The sequence below is a fragment of the Vitis vinifera genome, chromosome 13, assembly GCF_030704535.1.
Source record: "Vitis vinifera cultivar Pinot Noir 40024 chromosome 13, ASM3070453v1".
NCBI classification, from domain to species: domain Eukaryota; kingdom Viridiplantae; phylum Streptophyta; class Magnoliopsida; order Vitales; family Vitaceae; genus Vitis; species Vitis vinifera.
Window position 1 is genome coordinate 2,992,837 of NC_081817.1, and position 20,881 is coordinate 3,013,717.

Consider the following 20,881-nt stretch of genomic DNA (forward strand, 5'->3'; position numbering starts at 1 on the left):
TCTATAATTTATTAATATTAAATAATTTTATATTATTTAATTTTTCTCTTATTTCCTTTTCGTTTTTTTTTTTTGATAAACTTAGATTTTTTCTTTTATCATTCTAAGAAATTTTTTGCTATAAAATTTATCAAATTTGATTGATCCATAAAATTTGACACGAATTCTGTCTATCTAAAATTTGACACGTGTTCTTCATCTGTATTTATTACAACAAAAGAAGATGTAATATGCCAAAAGAAAAGTTTTTGAAGCAACATTCAATGATCAGCGTAATCTCTACCGCTTTAATTTGCAAGAAATTTACAAAATTAAATATATCATATGAATTAATTAGGGTGTTGAAGGGTGGACCCCACACGACTAATCTCTGAGTCCTAATCTTCCGCCTGACTTATGGTCGCACGTTTTCCACCGACCAGATCGGCTGTTCCTCGATTTATTATATAAATTGTCAATAATTTGTAATGATTTCGTGTTAGTCATTTTTTATTTTAGCAAATAGCAAGTGAAAATAAATTAAATAATTGGTAACTATCCAATCGTCACTGGGAGTTGTTAGAAAAAGTATAATTGAAGTGGTGGCGATGGGCCTACTGATAGTTGGCCTACTTTGAAGCCCTCAGAAAAACCAAAAAGAAAAAGAAAGGAAAAGACATGTTGACCGCCCTAGAACAAGTCTTCTTCATGAAGGTCTCGAGCATGAATTAAAATTCGGCGCGTTATTGTCGTCTTACCGTGGATTATGGTTTGTAAGGCTTCACACGTTATGGTCCATTGGACATGGAAGCTTGATGTGTGCAGATAAAAGCAAGTCCAAAGGCCAGCCAGCCCACTCCCCAAGTCGTGGGATTATTTTGTTTTTTGGGGAAGATAGTAGGAAAGGAAAAGGAAGTTGGGAGAAAATTAAAAATAAAAAAATAAAAAGGAAAGAAGAAAGCCAAATTTTTGTGGAAGAGCAAAAGAGTAGGGTTTTTATTTTGAGTATAATTAAGGACATGTTTGGTAACAATTTTTTAAAACGGTTTTCAAAAATTGTTCTTAAAAACGGTTTTTGAAAGTTGTTTTTTAATAATTTACAAATTAAAAAATTGAAATATTTTAAATATATTTAAATTTATTTCAAAAAAATTTTTAATACTTTATTTTAAATTATTCTACATGCTTTCATATTTATTTATTTTTTAAAAATAACCTTTAAAAAATAAGTAAAAACAATTAAAAGATAAAAATTTATTTGAAGGTGTTTTTTAAAATAGAGAATAAAAAACAAATTTTAAAAACAGGAGTGTGACAAAATATTTTAAAAAATAGTCTTTTAAAACAAAAAATAAAAAGCATGTTTGGATGAAAGAATTTGTATTATTTTTAAAAACAATGTATTACTTTTATTTTATAAATTGAATATATAATAATATAAAATGAAATTCAAGTCAAGTATAAATAATTTTTTTTTAATTATGAAAAAATTAAAATTTCTAAGTCCTCTTGCCGTGGATGATGGTTTGTGGGGGCTTCACGCGCCGGGGACCTCTGAACTTGGAATAACTAGATCAACTCCTTGTCGAGAGAAATCTTATATATCTGGACAAACCTCCGAAACAGGCAATTAAATACTCTTTTAACCTTTCTTTTCTTGTCCTCGTTTTCGTTATCATGGTTTGTAGTTAGGGAACTGCTGCAATATCCCTCTGTTCTCGAAAATCTTACAAGCATTCGTTCCTACTTTGTAGACAATATTCTGTAACATAAAAATCCAACACTATACATGTGTGCAGTTGCAGGTGCAGGAGAGCTGTCATCCGATCGTCCATCCACTCATCGTTTGTCATGAAGAGTTGCAGCTGTAAATCCTCGACTAGTGCTCAAAGCAGCACTATGAGAAAGGGAAGTCGAAAGGCGGGGATGATGAAGGTTTTGAAGGGGGCAACAATTGCTCTCAAAGTCATTCTTTATCTCGTATCTGGCTATCTTATTAATCATCGTGTTGCTGAATTTTATAACTTGTTTTAAAGTCCGTTTGGTAATGATTTTAAGAAACGATTTTAGTGTTTTTAATATTTGAAATTTTTTATCATTCAGGTGTTAGAAATTCTAAGAATGCTTTGTAGAATCACTCCTAAATGTACTTTTAATGTATTTTGATCTTTAAAATAAGTTTATTTTATTTTATCTGTAGAGTTTCATGAGCCTCAATCCTTTCACAAGACTTCCATTAATTCCCCTTAGTAGCAAGTTATGAATGCGGAAACTTCATACTCTCATGAAAAACTCGTAGTTGAGATTTGGTCGACCTACCTTTTCAAAGAACTTTAATAGAATGCAAATGAGTTTATAAGCCCTTTAAGAAAGGCTTCCAAATCTTATATTCACTAATTCTCTTAAATAACTTCTTCTCACCTTTTTCTTTTTACATCTTCCATTAGCCATTAAAAAGAATTCATAATTTGTTAAAAAAAAAAAAGAAAAAAAAGAAAAAGGGTTTAAGGTTAGGGTTAGGGTTACTGGTGGTGGATGACTAGATACTAATTTTCTCAAATAAGCTTATGATAAACATAGCTCTAATAGTTCTATATTCACTAAACAATTATTATTGATTGAATTGAAAATTTTGCCTTACTAAAAGCTAAGGATTTGTTTGGAAATACATTAAAAAATAATTATCAAAAAGCAGATTTTGAGAATCATTCTTAAAAATAGTTTTCAATTGTTTTTTTAATGAACAAAATTATTCTAATCAATATAATTTGTTCTTGTATAATGCAAAAGTTTTCAAAGTATTATCCGTATGTTCAATTATTGCTTAGAACACTTTATAAAAATAATTAAAAACACCTTAAATTTGTTCCAAAAAATAATTTGTTTTTAGAACGAATTCTCCACATGTCTTTCTAATTAAAAAACTATTTTTCATACTAGAAAAAAAAAATTTTAAAATAGTTTTCGAACACCCAAAGATATTTGATTGATATATCCTTGATTATCAAAATAACAAAAAATAACCAATTGAGGCCCAATGTTATGGGTTTTAGGCTTAGAAATACTGGTTTTGGGAGTCGGCCCATTGTCCACACCAGTTTTGGGCTACCTTGGGCCGACCTTTGTGTAACCCAATGGCCTGAACTAGCTTGCCTTCTTGAGCTTTTCAAGATCGTTAGAATCATGTTGCAATTGGAGCCCACTTTACTCATGTGCCCTCCAAGATTAGATACTCCAAAACAATTCAATTTGATGATTTCATTTGATAAATAAAATTTCAAAATTTAATGCCCCTTACGTTAGGCGTAACCCTGAGCAAATGGGCCTTCATCATATCAATCCAAAACAAAATTGGAGTGCACAGAATGGTCTATCTATTGGCCTCGTGCATCTTACGGTTAACTATTTGGAACACCAAAAGCTAATTTGAACATCGGAAAGAGGGGGAAAAAATGAAGTTGGCTGGAGAAGATTATGCCAAGTCTCACATTCCCATTTATAATATAGATTTTATAAATGAAAGGCCCAAGAAGTTTCCTAATGGGCCACTCATCAGAAGGTAGATGGGATGAAAGACCCATTGCTGCCCAGTCGACTCATAAGTCTCCTTCAGTGGTTAACTTTTGCACTTGACCCGGACTCTTCTCCGTATCTCGCTTAAGGAACAGAGTCAAGAGATGGCTTCCTACCCCTTGATGTCCCCCGTGACACGTCAATAGAAAGGAGTTCAATGCTCCCACTCTACCCCGGACTAGGAGGACTTGTGGATGGAAAGAAAGAGCGGAGTAATTTCGAGGCAGGCGGCATTGCTTTCTCTAGCAATGAGGTGGGAGGAGTCAGGAGTGCGAGGGTGGTGAATTTTGTGGGTTTAATAGAGGAAATGCCCAAGGAGTTTCGGGCTGGGCCCTCGTCTAGCTTCCTAACGACTGCCTTGCCTTCCAGTCCAACGCCTCTCTGTACTCCTGTCCCACTTGCCATGACCCAATGTCTTCCCTCGAAGTCCTTCTCCCTTGAGAATCATTTAAATGCAATATATATATATATGATTTAATTTTATTTTTCAGTCAGTCAGCAAAATCGAGAGACCTTTGAGGTGATTAATTTCCTGATGTTGCGTGGTCTGGAAGTCTTTCAAATGGAAAAGTCCAGTACAGTGAAACTTATGAGCCAATAATAATAAAAATAATAAAAATTGGAGTGGGTATATGCTTATGATTTAAACCATGGTACCACTTTTATTATCAAAATAATAAAAATAAGCAATTGAGGCCCAATGTTATGAGTTTTAAGCTTAGAAATGCGGGTCTTGGGAGTCGGCCCATTGTCCACACCAGTTTTGGGCTAGGTTGGGCCTACCTATTTGTAACCCAATGGGCCTGAACTATCTTGTCTTCTTGAGCATTCAAGATTGTTAGAATCATGTTGCAATTGGAGCCCACTTTAGTCATGTGCCCTCCAAGATTAGATACTCCAAAACAATTCAATTTGAGGATTTCATTTGATTAATAAAATTTCAAAATTTAATGTTCCTTACATTAGGTGTAACCCTGAGCAAATGGGTCTGCATCATATTAATCCAAAACAAAATTAGAGTCCACACAATGGTCTATCTATTGGCCTCATGCATCTCATGGTTAACTATTTGGAACGCCAAAAGCCAATTTGAACATCGGAAAGAGGGGAGAAAATTGAAGTTGGCTGGAGAAGATTAAGGCAAGTCTCACATTCCCATTTATATTGTGGACTTTATTGGGGACATAAATACCAAATGAAAGGCCTAAGAAGTCTCCTAATGGGCCCCTCATCAGAAGGTAGATGGGAGGTAAGATCCATTCGGCCCAGTCCTAAGTGACTCATAAGTAGTTGACTGGTTGAACTTTTGCAGTTGACCCGGACTCTTCTCCGTATCTCGTTTATGGAACAGACTCAAGAGATGGCTTCCTACCCCTTCATGTCCCCCGTGACACGTCAACAGAAAGGAGTTCAATGCTCCCAGTCTACCCCGGACTAGGAGGACTATGGATGGAAAGAAAGAGCCGAGCAATTTCGAGGCGGGTGGCATTGGTTTTTTTAGCAATGAGGTGAGAGGAGTGCGAGGGTGGTGAATTTTTGTGGGTTTAGCAAAGGAAAAGCCCAAGGAGTTTCGGGTTGGGCCCTCATCTAGCTTCCTAACGACTGACTTGCCTTCCAGTCCAACGCCTCTCTGTACTCCTTTCCCACTTGCCACGACCCAATGGCTGTCTTCCCCTGGAGTATTTGTTTTGGTGAAGGAATTCAATGCTCCCACTCTACCCGGGAGGACTGAGAATGGAAAAGAAAGAGCCTAGTAATTTCGGGACGGGCAGTATTGCTTTCCTTTGCCAACAGGTGGCAGGAGTCCCAGGGTGTTGTGGTGAATTTTTGTGGGTTTAATAAACGAAAGGCCCAAGGGGTTTCGGGCTGGGCCCTCATTTTCTTTCCTATCGACTAACGACCGCCCTGCCTTCCACTCAACGCGGCTCTGTACTCTTGAGTCCTTTCCCACGAGCCACGACCAAATGACCCAGTGTCTTCCCTTGAACCCCATCCTCCATCCATGCCCCTCTCCCTTGAGAATCATTTAAATGCAACAGTACTTATATATATATATATATATTTATGATTTAATTTTATTTTTCAGTCAGTCTGCAAAATCGAGAGACCTTTTAGGTGATTAATTTCCTGATGTCGCGTGGTCTGGAAGTCTTTCAAATGGAAAAGTCCAGTACAGTAAAACTTATGTGGCAAGTTTCAGCAACGACCCAATTAAAGTGGGTATATGTGTATGCCTTAATATTTGTATATGACTTTATCCTATATATAGGGCATTGCCTTCACCATTTTCAGCCATATTCTTCAACACCAATAGCTGCTTGTTCAGTTCTTTATATATCTTCGGAATTCGATCCATTCTTATATTCTTCTTTATTATTATTATTATTATTGCTATTTTATTTATTTTTCCATTAAGGTGATTGTATGGGGGCCACAGACAGGACTCACGTTAGCCATCCGGAGCACTCATTGGAGTTAAAAAACTACAAAAAACCTTACACCTGCGACGGATGCAAAGAGCCAGGATTCGGGTCAAGGCACAGATGTGAGGCCTGTGACTTCGATCTCCATGAGGACTGCATGTTCCCTACTGAAACCACTACCCACGACTTCTTCGGAAATGCCGCCTTCAAATTTCTCCTTCGACCACCCAATTCAAAGTGCAAAGAGAAGCACTGCAGGAACCACGGCAGAACATACTGTGACGCCTGTGGAAAGGCCGTGAAGGGCTTTGTTTACCACTGTGCGGCACGCGATTTGGATTTGCATCCATGTTGCCGAAACCTTAAGACTAAAATGGATATCAACGGTGAGGGGTTTCGGCTTCAAGATAAGGTGTCAAGGCGGTGCAATTGGTGCAAGGAGGGCTCAAGAGTAGGCTGGGCTTACGCATCAAGCAACGAAGACTACTATTTTCATGTGGGCTGTGTGCCGGAGATGATGCTGGAGGCTTGGCAAAATGAGGGTGGCGGTGGCAGTGGCAGTGATGATGATGATGATGGTAAGAGTGTAGCGGTGGTGAGTAAAATGAAGCTGCAGCTGCAACGCAATTCAAAGGGAAATGGGGGGAGAGGAAGCAAGTATTGGAAGATGTTGAAGTCAATACTGAGGATTGTAATGTGCGTTTTATTTGGGGATCCAACCATAACTCTCGCTTGTGTGGTTACAGAGTCGCTTCTCTCCAAGTAGTATTTAATATTTTTTAGGTTTATGTTTGAGTTGCGTGTATGAGTGTTAGGTTGCATTCGGCTTTCTTTCTTATTTCTTCAGTCCCGCAAAGGCGAAGAATCTTGATTCAAATATATACATATAAGCCATTGGCAAAGGTTGCATACTTTGGATGGCCAGCTATTTTAAATAATATTACAGCATATTTTTTCCTTTTTAAAATTAGTCTTTGATTAGTTCAAACCATAACGCATTATTTATTTTGCTTAAACTGAAATGGGCACTAATGTTTGACTGTGAAGCAAAAGTCCCATAAGATTAAATTTTTAGGCTTCTTAATTAATTGCCTGTATAAGGAGTACTTCCGTTGCGCCAATATCATATGCCTTCCCTTTCCTTTCTTTATTTCTTCTGTCACTGTAGCTGCTTCTTCTTCCTGCAACCTCTTGGCTCAACTTCTTCTGTCACTGTACCTCACATTCCAACAGTCAGGTGACATGCATCTATTTTCCGGCACTATTTCACTGAATATATATGATCTTTTATTTCTTCCTGCATGCCTATATTATGATTATTGCTGGTACCTTTAGCTCACTTTTCCCAATATACTCATGATTTGATCCATTCAGATTCTCCAGATGACCTAAAATGTGCAGTCACTTTCTTTGTGGTCAAGTTTGCGTTGAAGAAATCGGTTTTTATACAAAAACTAGTCTTTCATCGGCAAATTAATCATTATGTATATTGTTCATTGTGCTTAAAAATGAATGGTTTGGGTGATCCTCTGACCTAGTTCTTCATCACAATATAGTAACAGTAACGTTTGAAAACTTGCTGTAGAGAAAAAATTCCAATAAGAACCAAGTTTTAGAGTATTACTTTGCCTACATAAGATTACCTTCAGTAGACTGATGTTTAGTCACATGCCTTGCTCCCTTTCTTCTTCTTCCTTCAAATTTTCTTCTACTTCCTTATAAAAAACAAGTTTTTGATTAATTCAAACCATTAGGTATAACATTCGTTTAAAAATGAACTGGACACACATGGTTTGGATGATTCTCTGACCTAGTTGCTCATCACAAAAAGCAGGTGGACTGTTAAATAAAAACCCAAGAAAAAATTGTCTTGCTTTGCCTGTAAAGAGCAGAGTCATTGCACCAATGCTGTATCACATGCTTTTCACTTCTTTTCTTTTCCCTCTATCAGATTTCTTCTTTTCGTTTCGTTTCAATTGTGCCAAACATTAGGGCTCATTGCATCTCGTGTTTTACCCAGTAGGTGATGTGTAAGGACTCCCTCTCAGTGGTGTTAGACTTCAACTTAGGGTTTACTACTTTCCACCTTTTAGCTTTTGTATTATCCATTCATCATTTTCCTTCTGTTTTCAATAAATATCATTACTAATGAGCACCCATTCCTTGTGCTTTTTCTCTATGTTCTACTAATTGCTACTTGCTTGCTTAAATGTTGCTTATCTAAAAATGAAAAATAGAATCTCCAATACATGTACCATGTACACTAGCATTTATTTGTAGATAAACTGTGATAAATCTTAGCCTATAGCATTAAAACCCATAACTTAGTATGTATTCTGTTCTGTAGTTAATCTTTAACACAAAACTACTTAGTATTTACCAAACACAAATATATGATACACATATGTGTGCAGGTGCTGGAGAGCTATCATCCACAAAAATGGAGTTACATCCAGAAGAGATATCCATAGACAGCCATCCACACAGACGCTTAAACTGAAGCCTGCGCAAAAACCAGATCATTGTGTGGGCTGTAAAGAATTAGAGTTTGATTTAAAACCATGTTACCAGTGTGAGCACGAGAATGAGCTAGCTCCAGAAATGCGGCTTCCATCTACATGAGGAATGTGTCCCTTCCTCCTTCCCCTTCTGGCTAGGATTAATCAGTTGCGACCTTACCTTTCAGCAGCCAAGAGGAAAGAATATGGTTTGGTTTGTGATGTATGCGGGAAGGACGTGAAAGGTTGGTTTTACTATGGCTTATCACGAGGGGAACCACTTCATTTACACCCATGTTGTGCCAAGCTTCCATTTAAGAGAATGGATAATGGTAGCATTGTACTTGATCTTAAAGAAAATATTACATCGGTGTGCCTAGCATGTGGAAATGAGGGTTTTTCAAATGAAATCAGGAGCTGGGCCTAAGTAATTCCCGTTGTGGAAAATACTGTTATCAAGTGTCCTGTGTGAAGGGCAAAGTTGAGGAGGGGAAGGAAGAGGAGTGTGGTGATCAGAAACAAAGTATTGGAACTGAGGCCAGTAGGGGAGCCTTGACAAGGGAGATCACAACCCAGATATAAAACTGCGCCTTGGAGAGGTGGTCACCGAATGCTGCTTGGAGCTGGCTGTTAATATTCTCAATTTAATCGTTTCTCTTCTCTTTGGCTGCCTCCTCTCCCTATTGGATTAGCCCTGAAATGGTTAAAAAAAACTTGCTAAATTTACATACCATTGCATTAGCAAATACTACTAAAGATGATGACAATAGGGCAGGTGCCTCTGAATTCTGAATTCTAGTGTCACTTCTGTTTAAATGGTGTGTTTCTCTTGGTGTGCCTCTAAATTATTGCCTTTTTTTAACGATAAATAAATAGACTATGTCTACCTTTTCAAGTGTGTGGTGTCATCATATCCAAGGTAAGGGTATGTGTGAGAGTTGAGGTGATCTCTCATTTGATCATGAATGAACTAATTATTTTTGTATGCACGAGACTGGAACATGAACAAAATTGGCTTTCCTTTCTTTCAATTTCCTTCTTCTGGTAAGAAAAGACACTTAATTTCTTGAATTAGCCAGATTCTGCCATCAATAATAGTAGAGATAGCTAGAAATTTATTGTAGGAGTACAAATAATAGGATGTTTATTCAAGGCGGGCAAAGTCATATAAATGATACATTTTGCCTAATGGTAACTCTATTTCTCTTCCTTCAAGAAGGGCTAGAATCAAACTCAGAAAAATTCAATATACTGGGCCATTGCTAGCTAGTTTCACCACTGGCCATGACCATATTTCATGGTATGCCCCTCTGTCCAAATCTACAATTCATAGAGACTTCCTTTTTTCTTAATGAGGTTTAGAGAACCATATCATTGGGGATAAAACGCATCCGAGACTCTTCTTAAATTAATTACTTGGATAGTAGACAAGCTAATAATATATAAAAGTAAGCTAAACCCTAGACATGAACATGGGATGGTACGTGCTTCAAGAAGAGGTAGTATATGTATGAACAAAGATTAATACACACTTACAAGCATCAACTAGTACCAAGATTTTAAGAAAATTTTCATAACTTTCTCATACACATTTATTGTATATATGTTTTATCATTTATTAGATTTTTTTTTTAATATTATGAGTTTTTTTTATTAATTTTCGATTCATCAAGATTTTGTATTAATTAAAATATCTATTGATATTTTTTTTATATATTTCAATATATTCGTAAAATCAAGTTATCAATTAATCCATCAAAAATAATATTTCTATCCTTGGAAAGTGGGACAACTTCTTTCTGACTCATAAAAAATTACGAGTCATAATAGAAAAATATGAAAAGTGGGACAACTTCTTTCCAAGTAGGAAATAGGAACACATTGCTTGATTTCTTATAAATTATAATAAAACATGATTGTGAATCCTATCCAACCAAATCTTCCACACGAGACTATCAAGTATACCAACTACCCAAACTCACAAGTAAGGCACATGGCATACACCCCTCCCGTCTGGAGCTTCCGCATAACATAAGCAATAATGAAATCGAATATAGACTGTATTAGTTTCTCTTCGTAATCCAGCATAAAAGACGTTCATAAACAGATCATGAAGACCTCAAAGGTAGAGTCTATCGTTGAGACATGCATGCTTGATGCTCCCAAAGACATAATATTTATTAATAAAGTCAACTCCTTTATTTCAAACATATATATTTCTAGTAAATTAATTATTAGAAGATTAGTTAGCAGTACGTATATAGAAATTTATTCTAATATCTGTAACTAAGATTATGAAAAATATGTCTATTACTTAATAACAACTTGTACGTCAAATGACTTTACACTTTCATTTTTCTAAATAATAAATAGCTAAAAAACAACAAAGCCGGTGGTCATGAATGGTGGACTACAGAAGCTTTATTATTTTTTATTCTCATACAGGAAAGAAAAGAGGGATTTTACTAGCTAGCATTAATCAAGAAACAAAAAAGCCGGTTGTCAAGGGGCCTCAGCTAATTTGATCTTCAGAGTGAAAAGGACAAATAAATATATAAGATAGACTTGATCAGATCAAGTCTTTAATTAAGGTTTGTAGCCTTAAGAACCTTGATGTTGCCGTGTAAAAGCTTGATCCTAGCTACAAAAAACAAAGGAAGAGAAACTTAGAAGAAGAATCGCAGGTCTACAAATTTCCACTGCATATCTCAGTGCCACTGCCAACAATAAGATTACTAGATAAATTCAGATATTTTAGATAGGTTTCCAACATTTATCAAGCTCCATAAGTTCTATTTAAATTATTTTGTAATTTTTCTTTTAACAAACAAACATCTATATTAAATATCAGAACCAATCTTTGACCTTAATGTGAGAGTTTGGACAGAGGTAATGATATCTACCCGGTTGGGTGAGAGTTGTTACATTAATCTTCGTGCATTCTGTTTTATATTTCCATTCCAAACATAAAAATCCATTTTTTTTATTTTAATTGAATTGTGCATAGATCACTAGTCCCGTTTCAGAATATATGGCTTTTTGGATGGAGAAAACTATGGAAATGTAGTTTATATATGCTCTGGGAAACATGGTTCTGATCAGAAGTAAGCTAAGGCTGGTGACCCTAACTGGTAAATTGTTGAGAATTCGAACCATAAAAGGAAACCTCTAAAAGTCAGACTCAATTTGGAGGGGAAAAAGAACTAACAAAAAGCATTAGAGAAGAACAAAGTTTAAAACTAACTTTTTTTTTTGGGGAAACCAACAAACCAGAAATATTGCCCAGATTTAATAAAAGAGTTGTTCTCTATTTGAAAAAGTTATATGGAGGAAGAAAGTCATACAACAAACCACTGCAAATTTCCTTGAATGTTTGTCCTGAATTTCTCAACAGTTAGTCTTCTATGGAGTCACTTTTCTGCATTGGAATGAATTTTATACCTACAAAGGCTTGTCATAAATATTTTTTTTATTGATTTTTCTTGTCAATTAGATCTGTTAGCATTGTATAGATTAATTATGTTCAGAATTTTCACAAAGCTATATCTTGGTGGTTATATGTGCATCAAGCATACAATTAGTAGAATTGATGATCATCATCGAGGTGTGTCTAACCTTTTGATTAATTTCTAGAAATGTTCAACATCTAGCATATAAGGGAGACACCTTCTAATATTACACCTTTATTAGCTTGAGATTATACTCCAAACAATGCATGGCTCAGGTGCCCTCGCTAATTTGCCTCCTTTGCCTGCTGAATTCTGTTCTCTTTAATTATTTTAATAACTCAGTTTTACAAACATTTCAAAAAAATTTGAAATGTAATTGGGTAACTCCCATGTTCTTATGTCATAAGATATTGTGGCTTAGTTATTTTAAATGTTCATTTCAGTGACTTGAAAATTTTTCAAATCCTTATCCGTCAACCCTAATCCTCTTCTCTTCCTAATTAAGTTTATATCCACAAAGTTATTTTGATTTAGGAAGGACCAATTTTATACTCATGAGTTGATCAATTCCAACTTTCAAAATGTTATAAAATGGGTAATCTCTTTCTTGGTGGTCAAGTTCACATGAAGAGGTTGTTTTCATTTTAACAAAGAGAAATACATTAGTTTATACAAAAACTAGTCTTTGATTAATTCAAACCATTAGGTATATGTTAGGGTGCAATAATGTTACTCTTAAGCTCGGTCAATGAATAGCCCAAATGATGTGATCGAATGTCATAAAAAGCTTAACATACCTCATTGGATGCTAATTAGTTTTAAGATAAGATGGTCAAAGCCCAATTTAAAAATTGGTGTAAGAGTCAAAGTCATGAATTTGAGCCACACGAATGTCATATTGGGGGAGTAAGTTAGGGTTGTTGAGGTGCAACAATGTGCTTAAGTTGATAGATAGGTCATCCAAATAATAGTGGTAAAAGACTTATCCTATCCTTATGAGATGGTCAAAGCCCTATCCAAGTATATATCATTTATGTTTCTTAAAAATGATTAGATGATTTTGTCTAGTTGCTCATCGCAATGTAGTAATTGTAATTTCAATGGTGGTTTGTTAAAGTAAAAATCCAATAAAAAATTGTTTTGCTTTGCCTATAAATTGAGTACCTTCACTACAAGAAAAATGGGAAACAATGACGTTTTTTAAGCGTCAAGAAAGGTAACAGATGACGCTTCTCTAAAGCGTCCTCTTCGCCTCTGTCATTGTATGTCTTAGGCAACAATGACACTTTCAGGAAGCGCCATCTTTGATAAAATAAAGGTTTTGTTTTTGGCTGAAAAATGACTTTCCAAAACTCAAAATCCGATCGTCACCGTTCAAATTTAAGATTAATGACTTATGAACCTCTCCTCCAAATTTCAGCTCAATCAGACCATGAAAAAAGCGGCATCGGACCTTTGATGAAATCTGGGCATGATGTAAAAAACCACTGTTTTTCTCTCTTCTCCTCTTTCTCTCTAATGACTGTCCGAAACTCCAAATCCGATCTCCACCGTTCATATTGAAGATACATGAGCCACGAACCTCTCCTTCAAATTTCAACTCGATCGGACCACGGACGAAGCGGGATCGGACATTTGATGAAATCTGGGCATGATGAGAAAAACCTACGTTTTTCTCTCTTCTCCTCTTTCTCTCTAATGACTGTCCAAAACTCCAAATCCGATCTCCACCGTTCATATTGAAGATACATGAGCCACAAACCTCTCCTTCAAATTTCAACTCGATCGGACCACGGACGAAGCGGGATCGGGCATTTGATGAAATCTGGGCATGATGAGAAAAACCTACGTTTTTCTCTCTTCTCCTCTTTCTTTCTAATGACTTTCCGAAACTCCAAATCCGATCTTCACCGTTCAGATTGAAGATAAATGAGTCACGAAACTCTCCTCCAAATTTCAGCTCGATCGGACCACGAACGAAGTGGGATCAGACCTTTGATGAAATCTGGGCATGATGAGAAAAACTTGCATTTTTCTCTCTTCTCTTCTTTCTCACTAAAAACGGTGGCTCTCTCCCTTCTTTCTTGTCTTCCAAAAGTTAGGGTTTTCAATGGAGACTTTATAACAAATTCTAAAATACCATGCATGTCCTTTTTCAATAAATTAAAATAGTATTCTTTATTTCATCTTCCAATAATAATTTTTATATATTGAACTCATAATGAATTTATATTGTTTAATTATTTGATATTTTAGGTTGATGTTGGTTTAATTTGAATATTGATATTTTAAAAAAAAACTAATTTAATGGAATGAGCTTAATTCCCATAAATATTAGAAAGTTTTTATAAATATTCTTATTGCATTTAGTTTTATTGTGAGTCTAATCATCATTAAATTAATTTAAATATTAATTTATTTCATTTTAGTTAAATAATTTCAAATTTATATTCATTAACTATAAAACCTTCTCAAATAAAAGGGTTAAACCCAATAAATGTGGCCCAAGGCTCGAACAAGTGCTCAAAATAGGCCATTTTTTTGTGGTCCACAAATAAATTAACAAATTATTTTTAAATGAAATATAAGATAATTTCTAATTTAATAAAAATGAAAAATAGTTTATGAAAATAGATTGTATTGATACAAACTATAAAAAAATTAATATCAAACAATAAAAAAATAATTTATTAGGATTTTATTTTATTTATATCCAAATTTAAAAAAAAAACCTTAATGTAGCAACTTTATGTCATTAATATTAATGTCAATTTACCATAATTAATTTATAGAATAAAATTCTAATATCAAAATTTGTATAAGTTAACTTAAAAACAAAAATTTTAAAAGTCAATACAACTATGACACTTCTCAGGAACGTCATTACATACCCATCAAATAATGATGCTTATAATAAGTGTCAAGGTAAATAATAAAACTATGACGCTTCTTATAAGCGTCATTATATACACAGTTATAAGGAAAAAGATGACATCAAATAATGACACTTATAATAAGTATCAAGATAAATAATACAATTATGACACTTCTTATAAGCGTCATTGTATACCCTCAATAATGACGCTTTTAGAAAGCGTTATAAAATAAAGCGTCATTAATTTCAATTTTTGTAGTAGTGCTTCATTGCACCAATGCTATATCACATGCATTCTTCTTTTCTTTTCCCTCTCATCATATTTCTTCTTCTTCTAGTAAACTCTTGGCTCAACAAGGTGGTCCCAAACATTAGGGTGATTGCATCTCAAATTCCAACAAGCAGGTGAGATGTATTAATATTTTCTATCTTTCTATATATATATATATATATATAGTTTCTGGCTTCAAAGTTAGGGTTTACTCCTTTCCCCTTTTAGCTTTTCTATTATGTATTCAATTTCCGTCCGTTTTCAATCTGTATCATTATTAATGAGCACCCATTCCTTTTGCTTCTGCTTTTCTCTTCATATCCTAGTAATTGCTCCTTGTTTACGGCTTCAAAGTTAGGGTTTTACTCCTTCCCCTTCGAAGTTAGGGTTTACTTCTTTCCCCTTTTAGCTTTTCTATTATGCATTCAATTTCCATCTGTTTTCAATCTGTATCATTATTAATGAACACCCATTCCTTTTGCTTTTGCTTTTGCTTTTCTCTCCATATCCTAGTAATTGCTCCTTGTTTACGGCTTCAAAGTTAGGGTTTTACTCCTTTCCCCTTTTAGCTTTTGTATCATGCATTCAATTTCCATCTGTCTTCAATCTGTATCATTATTAATGGGCACCCATTCCTTTTGCTTTTCCTTTTCTCTCCATATCCTACTAATTTTTCCTTGTTTGCTTCACTGCTGCTTATAAAAAAAAATGAAAAATAAATCTCTAGCCCATGTAATATTGACACAAGTATTTATTTGTAGATGAACTGAGATAAATCTTAGCCTATATCATAAGAACCCAGAGGTATGCATATATAATATGCAATCTACTTAATTTGTTGTTTATCATTAACACACAACGACTATTTACCAAACACAAGAATGTAATACTCAGGATACAAATATATGTGCAGGTGCAGGAGAGCCATCATCAACAGAAATGGCAACATCAATGAATTTACATGAAAAAGAGATAAATATAGATAGCCACCCAGGACACGGGCTCCTTAAACTGAAGCCTGCTGAAAAATCATGTTATTGTGGGGGATGTAAAGAAATGGTGTTTATTTCACAAGAATGTTACCAGTGTGAGCACGAGGATGGGCACCAGAAATGCGACTTCCACCTTCATGAGCAATGCAAACCTGTCGAGTCCTTGACTCTAACATTTATCAGTTGCAAATTTACCTTTGCGCAGGACTCAGGAGGAAGAAATATAGTTTGTGATGCATGCGGCAGGGATGTGAAAGGTCGGTTTTTCCAGTCTTCGACACCAGGGGAACCACGTCATTTACACCCATGTTGTGCCAAGCTTGAATTTAACGATAAGGTCGATCATCGTGACATTGTACTTTATCTTGAAGAAAAGACAACATCAGTGTGCCTAATATGTAGAAACGAGGGTCATTCATTAAATTTCAGGAGCTGGGTCTATGTTTCCCGTTGTCGCAAGTACTGTTATCATGTGTCATGCATGAAGGACAACGTCGAGAAAGGGGCGAAAGACGAGGCTAGCAATCAGCAACCAAGTTATGAGACTGGAACAACCAGCGGGGCCTTGGTGACAAGGGCTCAGAACCAAGATGTACGACCACGCCGTGGAGAGATGGGCCTCGATTTGTTGGAGTTCGCAGTCGACCTTGTCATTTTCCTGATTTCTGTCATCTTTGGGATACCTTTCCCATCGGTGTCTAAATGGATAAGAAAGATATGGTAGATCATTACATCAGGAAAATATAAAAATGAATAAATGAGGTGATTGATCTAAAATTATTCATGCATGGCTAGTTGATGCATATGTGGCTTTCTATAAAAATGATTCCCATCTGTTCTTGTTGCTCCCCCCGCCGTTTCACATGGCTACTCAATATATCTTTTTAAGTGTGTGGTGTGGTGTTCTCTAGGGTATATATGAGAGATGAGGTTGGATCTCATTTTATCACGGTTGTACTCGACAGGAGAATAGATGAAAAAGGTTTGTTTTCCTATCTTGTTGTGGTGTGGTGTTCTCTAGGGTATATATGAGAGATGAGATTAGATCTCGTTTTATCATGGATGTACTCGACAGGAACATATATAAATAAAGTTTGTTTTCTTTTCTTTTCCTTTAACTAGTATGAAAATAAGCACCCTATGGTTGGTTGTTCTTCAGGATATATGCATTGGCTTCCATTGTAGCCTGTCTGATGGCTCTCTTTTTATACATCGCACCATAATATTACAACCATCATTCTCGTCTACGCAGACGACATTTTTCTCACAAGAAATACTGATGCTTTTCTTCAAAATCCATTCAATAAACTAAGCCAAGAGTTTGAGATCAAGGATCTTGGATCACCGCACTACTTTCTTGGAGTAGAAGTGAAGCCTTTGTCTGGTGAAGTATTCTTGTCCCAACACAACCATACATATGACATACTTCGCAAAATGCTAGAAAGTTCTCCCTTTGCTACACCAATGACCGTAAAAAAACAAAGCTATCTCCTCCAACTCAGAACTTGTTGATACCACCTGTTTCCTCAGTAGGGGGATCTCCAATATCTCGACCTTCACAAGACCCAACATAGTTTATTTAGTTAATAATGTGTCAATTCTTTGGCTGCCCTACTTTCACCCATTTCAAAGTTGTAAAACGGATCCTGAGATACTTAAATATCACATAAAATTTTGGTCTTCGATGGCTATTGTAGGGACCCCTCCCCCTGATGACACGTGGCGCGCCTCGCTGTCCGGAACAACTCCATCCGGACTCCCAAAAGAGGGACACGTGGCGCGCTCCCCTATCCGGACTTCCTCAGGGAGAAGCACACGACACTCGCGAACATCATATCCGGACGATAGCATATCCTACCCAGATATGTTGTCCGGATCGTTGACTAAAGTGAGCAAGTCTTGCTACGTCATTCCGACAGCTTACCACAGCCCACATTCCGCCACCTGTAGAGCGAAAGGACAGGAATGATGGCAAGTCACCTCCCACGATCTCTGACAGCCGCGTCGCCTCCCACGATCTCTAACAGCCGCCCGTAGGGTGATGATGGCCCTACCACCACCTACAGGCATCATAACAAGCCAAAAAGTCTTCCCACCATTAAAGAGGGAGACAGAGCTTCTGACACTATACATATGGATCTTCACACAAGGAGGAAGGTAAGTTTTGTTATACCTAGAAAAAGGTCAACTGATTAATCTCTCTAGATATGGCTGACAAAACCATCGGAGGGTGTGTCCGGACACCCTGTCCGGACATCTTTTGCAGGGACAACTAAACCATAACTCAATCTTGGTTGAAAGCGTGCGTCCATTTGGCAGCAACGTGGATCATCGGGACGCAAGGCCTCAACAGCTATGTTGCCCAAAGTTCTACAAACCTGCATGTGTTTAATGATGCAGATCGGGCTAGTTGCACTACCACAAGGAGATAGCATTTCTTGGTGCCAACTATAGGTTTCTGCACATTTCTTGGTGCCAACTATATTTCTTGGTGTTCTAAGAAACAACCCACAGTTCTCGATCCAATACTGATGTTGAATCTAGATCGGTCTCCACCACAACTGAGATAGCATTGATCATATTTCTTCTTCATGATCTTGGTATTCCCTCTGCAAACCCACTGCAGCTATTTTGTGACAATGTTAGTGCACTTCACATGTCAGTTAATCCTATGTTTCATCCAAGATCAAGACACATTGAGCTCGATTATCACTTCATATGAGAGAAAGTTGCAGTGGGTCATCTTATCACAAGACACATTCCTTATCCGTCTTAACTTGCTGATATCTTCACAAAGCCATTAACCAAGGCTACCTTTCAAATATTCAGGGACAAACAGGGTGTTCATCCTCAATCACATGCTAGTTTAAGGGGGCATATGCCAAGATTAAAGATCCCACCATCTCCTGGGGTCAAGCTACAGATCAAGGGAATAAAAGGGAAAATAAAAAATCCACCAGTCATGAGCGTTAACCAATCTTCCGGCGATATCAACATTCCTTAACCGGTGCAATCTCCTTGAGTAAATAGTGCATTTCCTCTTAGGTAAAATATAAACTTTCATGTAGAAATTTATTGTAGGACGACAAATAATAGGATGTTTATTCAAGCGGGGCAAAATTATATACAAGTTAATGAAAAATTTTGCCCAAATCTGTAATCAAACTCAGAAAACTTCAATACTGTGGGCCTTTGCTAGCTGCACCACTGGCCACGATCATGTTCAATGGTATGCCCCTCTGTCCAAATCTACAATTCATCAAGACCTCCATTTCTGTTAATGTAAATTTTATAATATTATAGTTCATTTGACACCTTTGATATTAAAGAGAAGTCATCGGGCGCAATTGATATTAAAATTACGAAAAGTGGGACAGCTTCTTTCCAAATAAGAAGTAGGAACACGTTGCTTGACTTCTATAATAAAACATGATTGTGAAACCTATCCGACCAAATTCTCCACACGAGACCATCAAGCATACCAACTACCCAAACTCACAAGGCACATGGCATACACCTCTCCTGTTCGAAGTATCCACATAACACAAGCAATAATGAAATCTAACTGCGCCTTACAGATGAGACCTCAACGAAATGCCTAAAATGCAAGAACAAGGGGATTTTTTGAAGGAATCACAGGCTCGTTCGATGTTAGTTTCCACTTGTAGCCAATAATGTTATCATGTATGTCCTGTGAAGGACGTCATTCTTGCGAATTGGCAGAAGGGTCACTTCCAACACATTATTCTTCCTCTCTTGGTTAATTGGACATACCTGGCTGTAAAGACCTTCACCCACCCTTTAAAATAATCACAACAAAAAGAATACTAATGAAGCCAATTAATAAATATAACAACGGTTGAAAGTGAAATACTTTTAACAACCGATTAATATACATATGATTTTCACTAACAACTCTCCTTCATTGAAACCAATGACGCGCATGTGGTTTGATCATGTGGCTTTCTAACAAATGCTAAGTGTTTAATTTTTCAAATAATTTTAAGAGTACGTTTAATAATAATTGTAAAAAAATGTTTTAAACTTTTTTAGTATTAGAAAATTCATTTTCTAGAATCAGACATATTCTAAATTTTTTTAATTTATATAAAAAATTTAACTTAATTCTAGCTGACTCGTAGCCCGAAAGTCTAATCTACTATCACCACCTTTTGAATTCCATCCATGTGAACACAACTATTTCCACATACCAAAAGTCACTAGCTTCCAAAAACAAAGAAACTTCAAAGGTATTAACAAACTGAGAATTGGCTGCGGACTTTTCTCGTGGAATATACTTTTTGTCTTGGAATTCTAGATTCTCTACTATTACAGGAGATGTGTTGAACATGTCCTTGCAAATCTCCCTCCTCCTTTCAGGGAACAGGAAGATGTTTTATTTATTTTTAACCATCTACACTTGCTCATTTCAACTTTCTCTCAAACTACGTACTCTCCATCAGAAGCGCTTAATTGGGGGGTTTAAATTTTTCTTTATAATAGTTTATCTTTATGGTTGTATAGAAGAAGAAATTACAGAAGAAACCACTTCTAAACTTGGCAGTGTGTTTATCCCAACTTCCTCTAATGCTGGTCTTCTATATGTGATGATGTCATGAAATCTTCAATCTTTGATATTAAAGAGAAATCACTGGGGCGCAATATTATTAAAATTATGAGTCATAAAAGGAAAATTCGAAAAGTGAGACAGCCTTTTTCCAAGTAGGAGGTAGGCACACGTTGCTTGACTTCTATCATAATCTAGTCAATTCCTCTCCTTCAAACATCTTTATTTCTATAAAGAATTATTAGAAGATTGGT

At 36.1% G+C, this 20,881-nt stretch overlaps 1 protein-coding gene across 1 annotated transcript; it reads left to right on the forward strand.

Annotated features, from left to right (window-relative positions):
• The first annotated feature begins 16,124 nt into the window (after nt 1-16,124).
• Nucleotides 16,125-16,784, forward strand: LOC104881165 (uncharacterized). Its single transcript, XM_010660368.1, has one exon. The coding sequence runs from the start codon at nt 16,125-16,127 to the stop codon at nt 16,782-16,784; it is 660 nt and encodes a 219-aa protein (XP_010658670.1).
• The last annotated feature ends 4,097 nt before the right edge of the window (nt 16,785-20,881 follow it).

Coding starts and splice junctions, on each gene's coding strand:
- LOC104881165 (XM_010660368.1), top strand. CDS start 16,125: ATGGTGTTTATTTCACAAGAATGTTACCAGTGTGAGCACGAGGATGGG.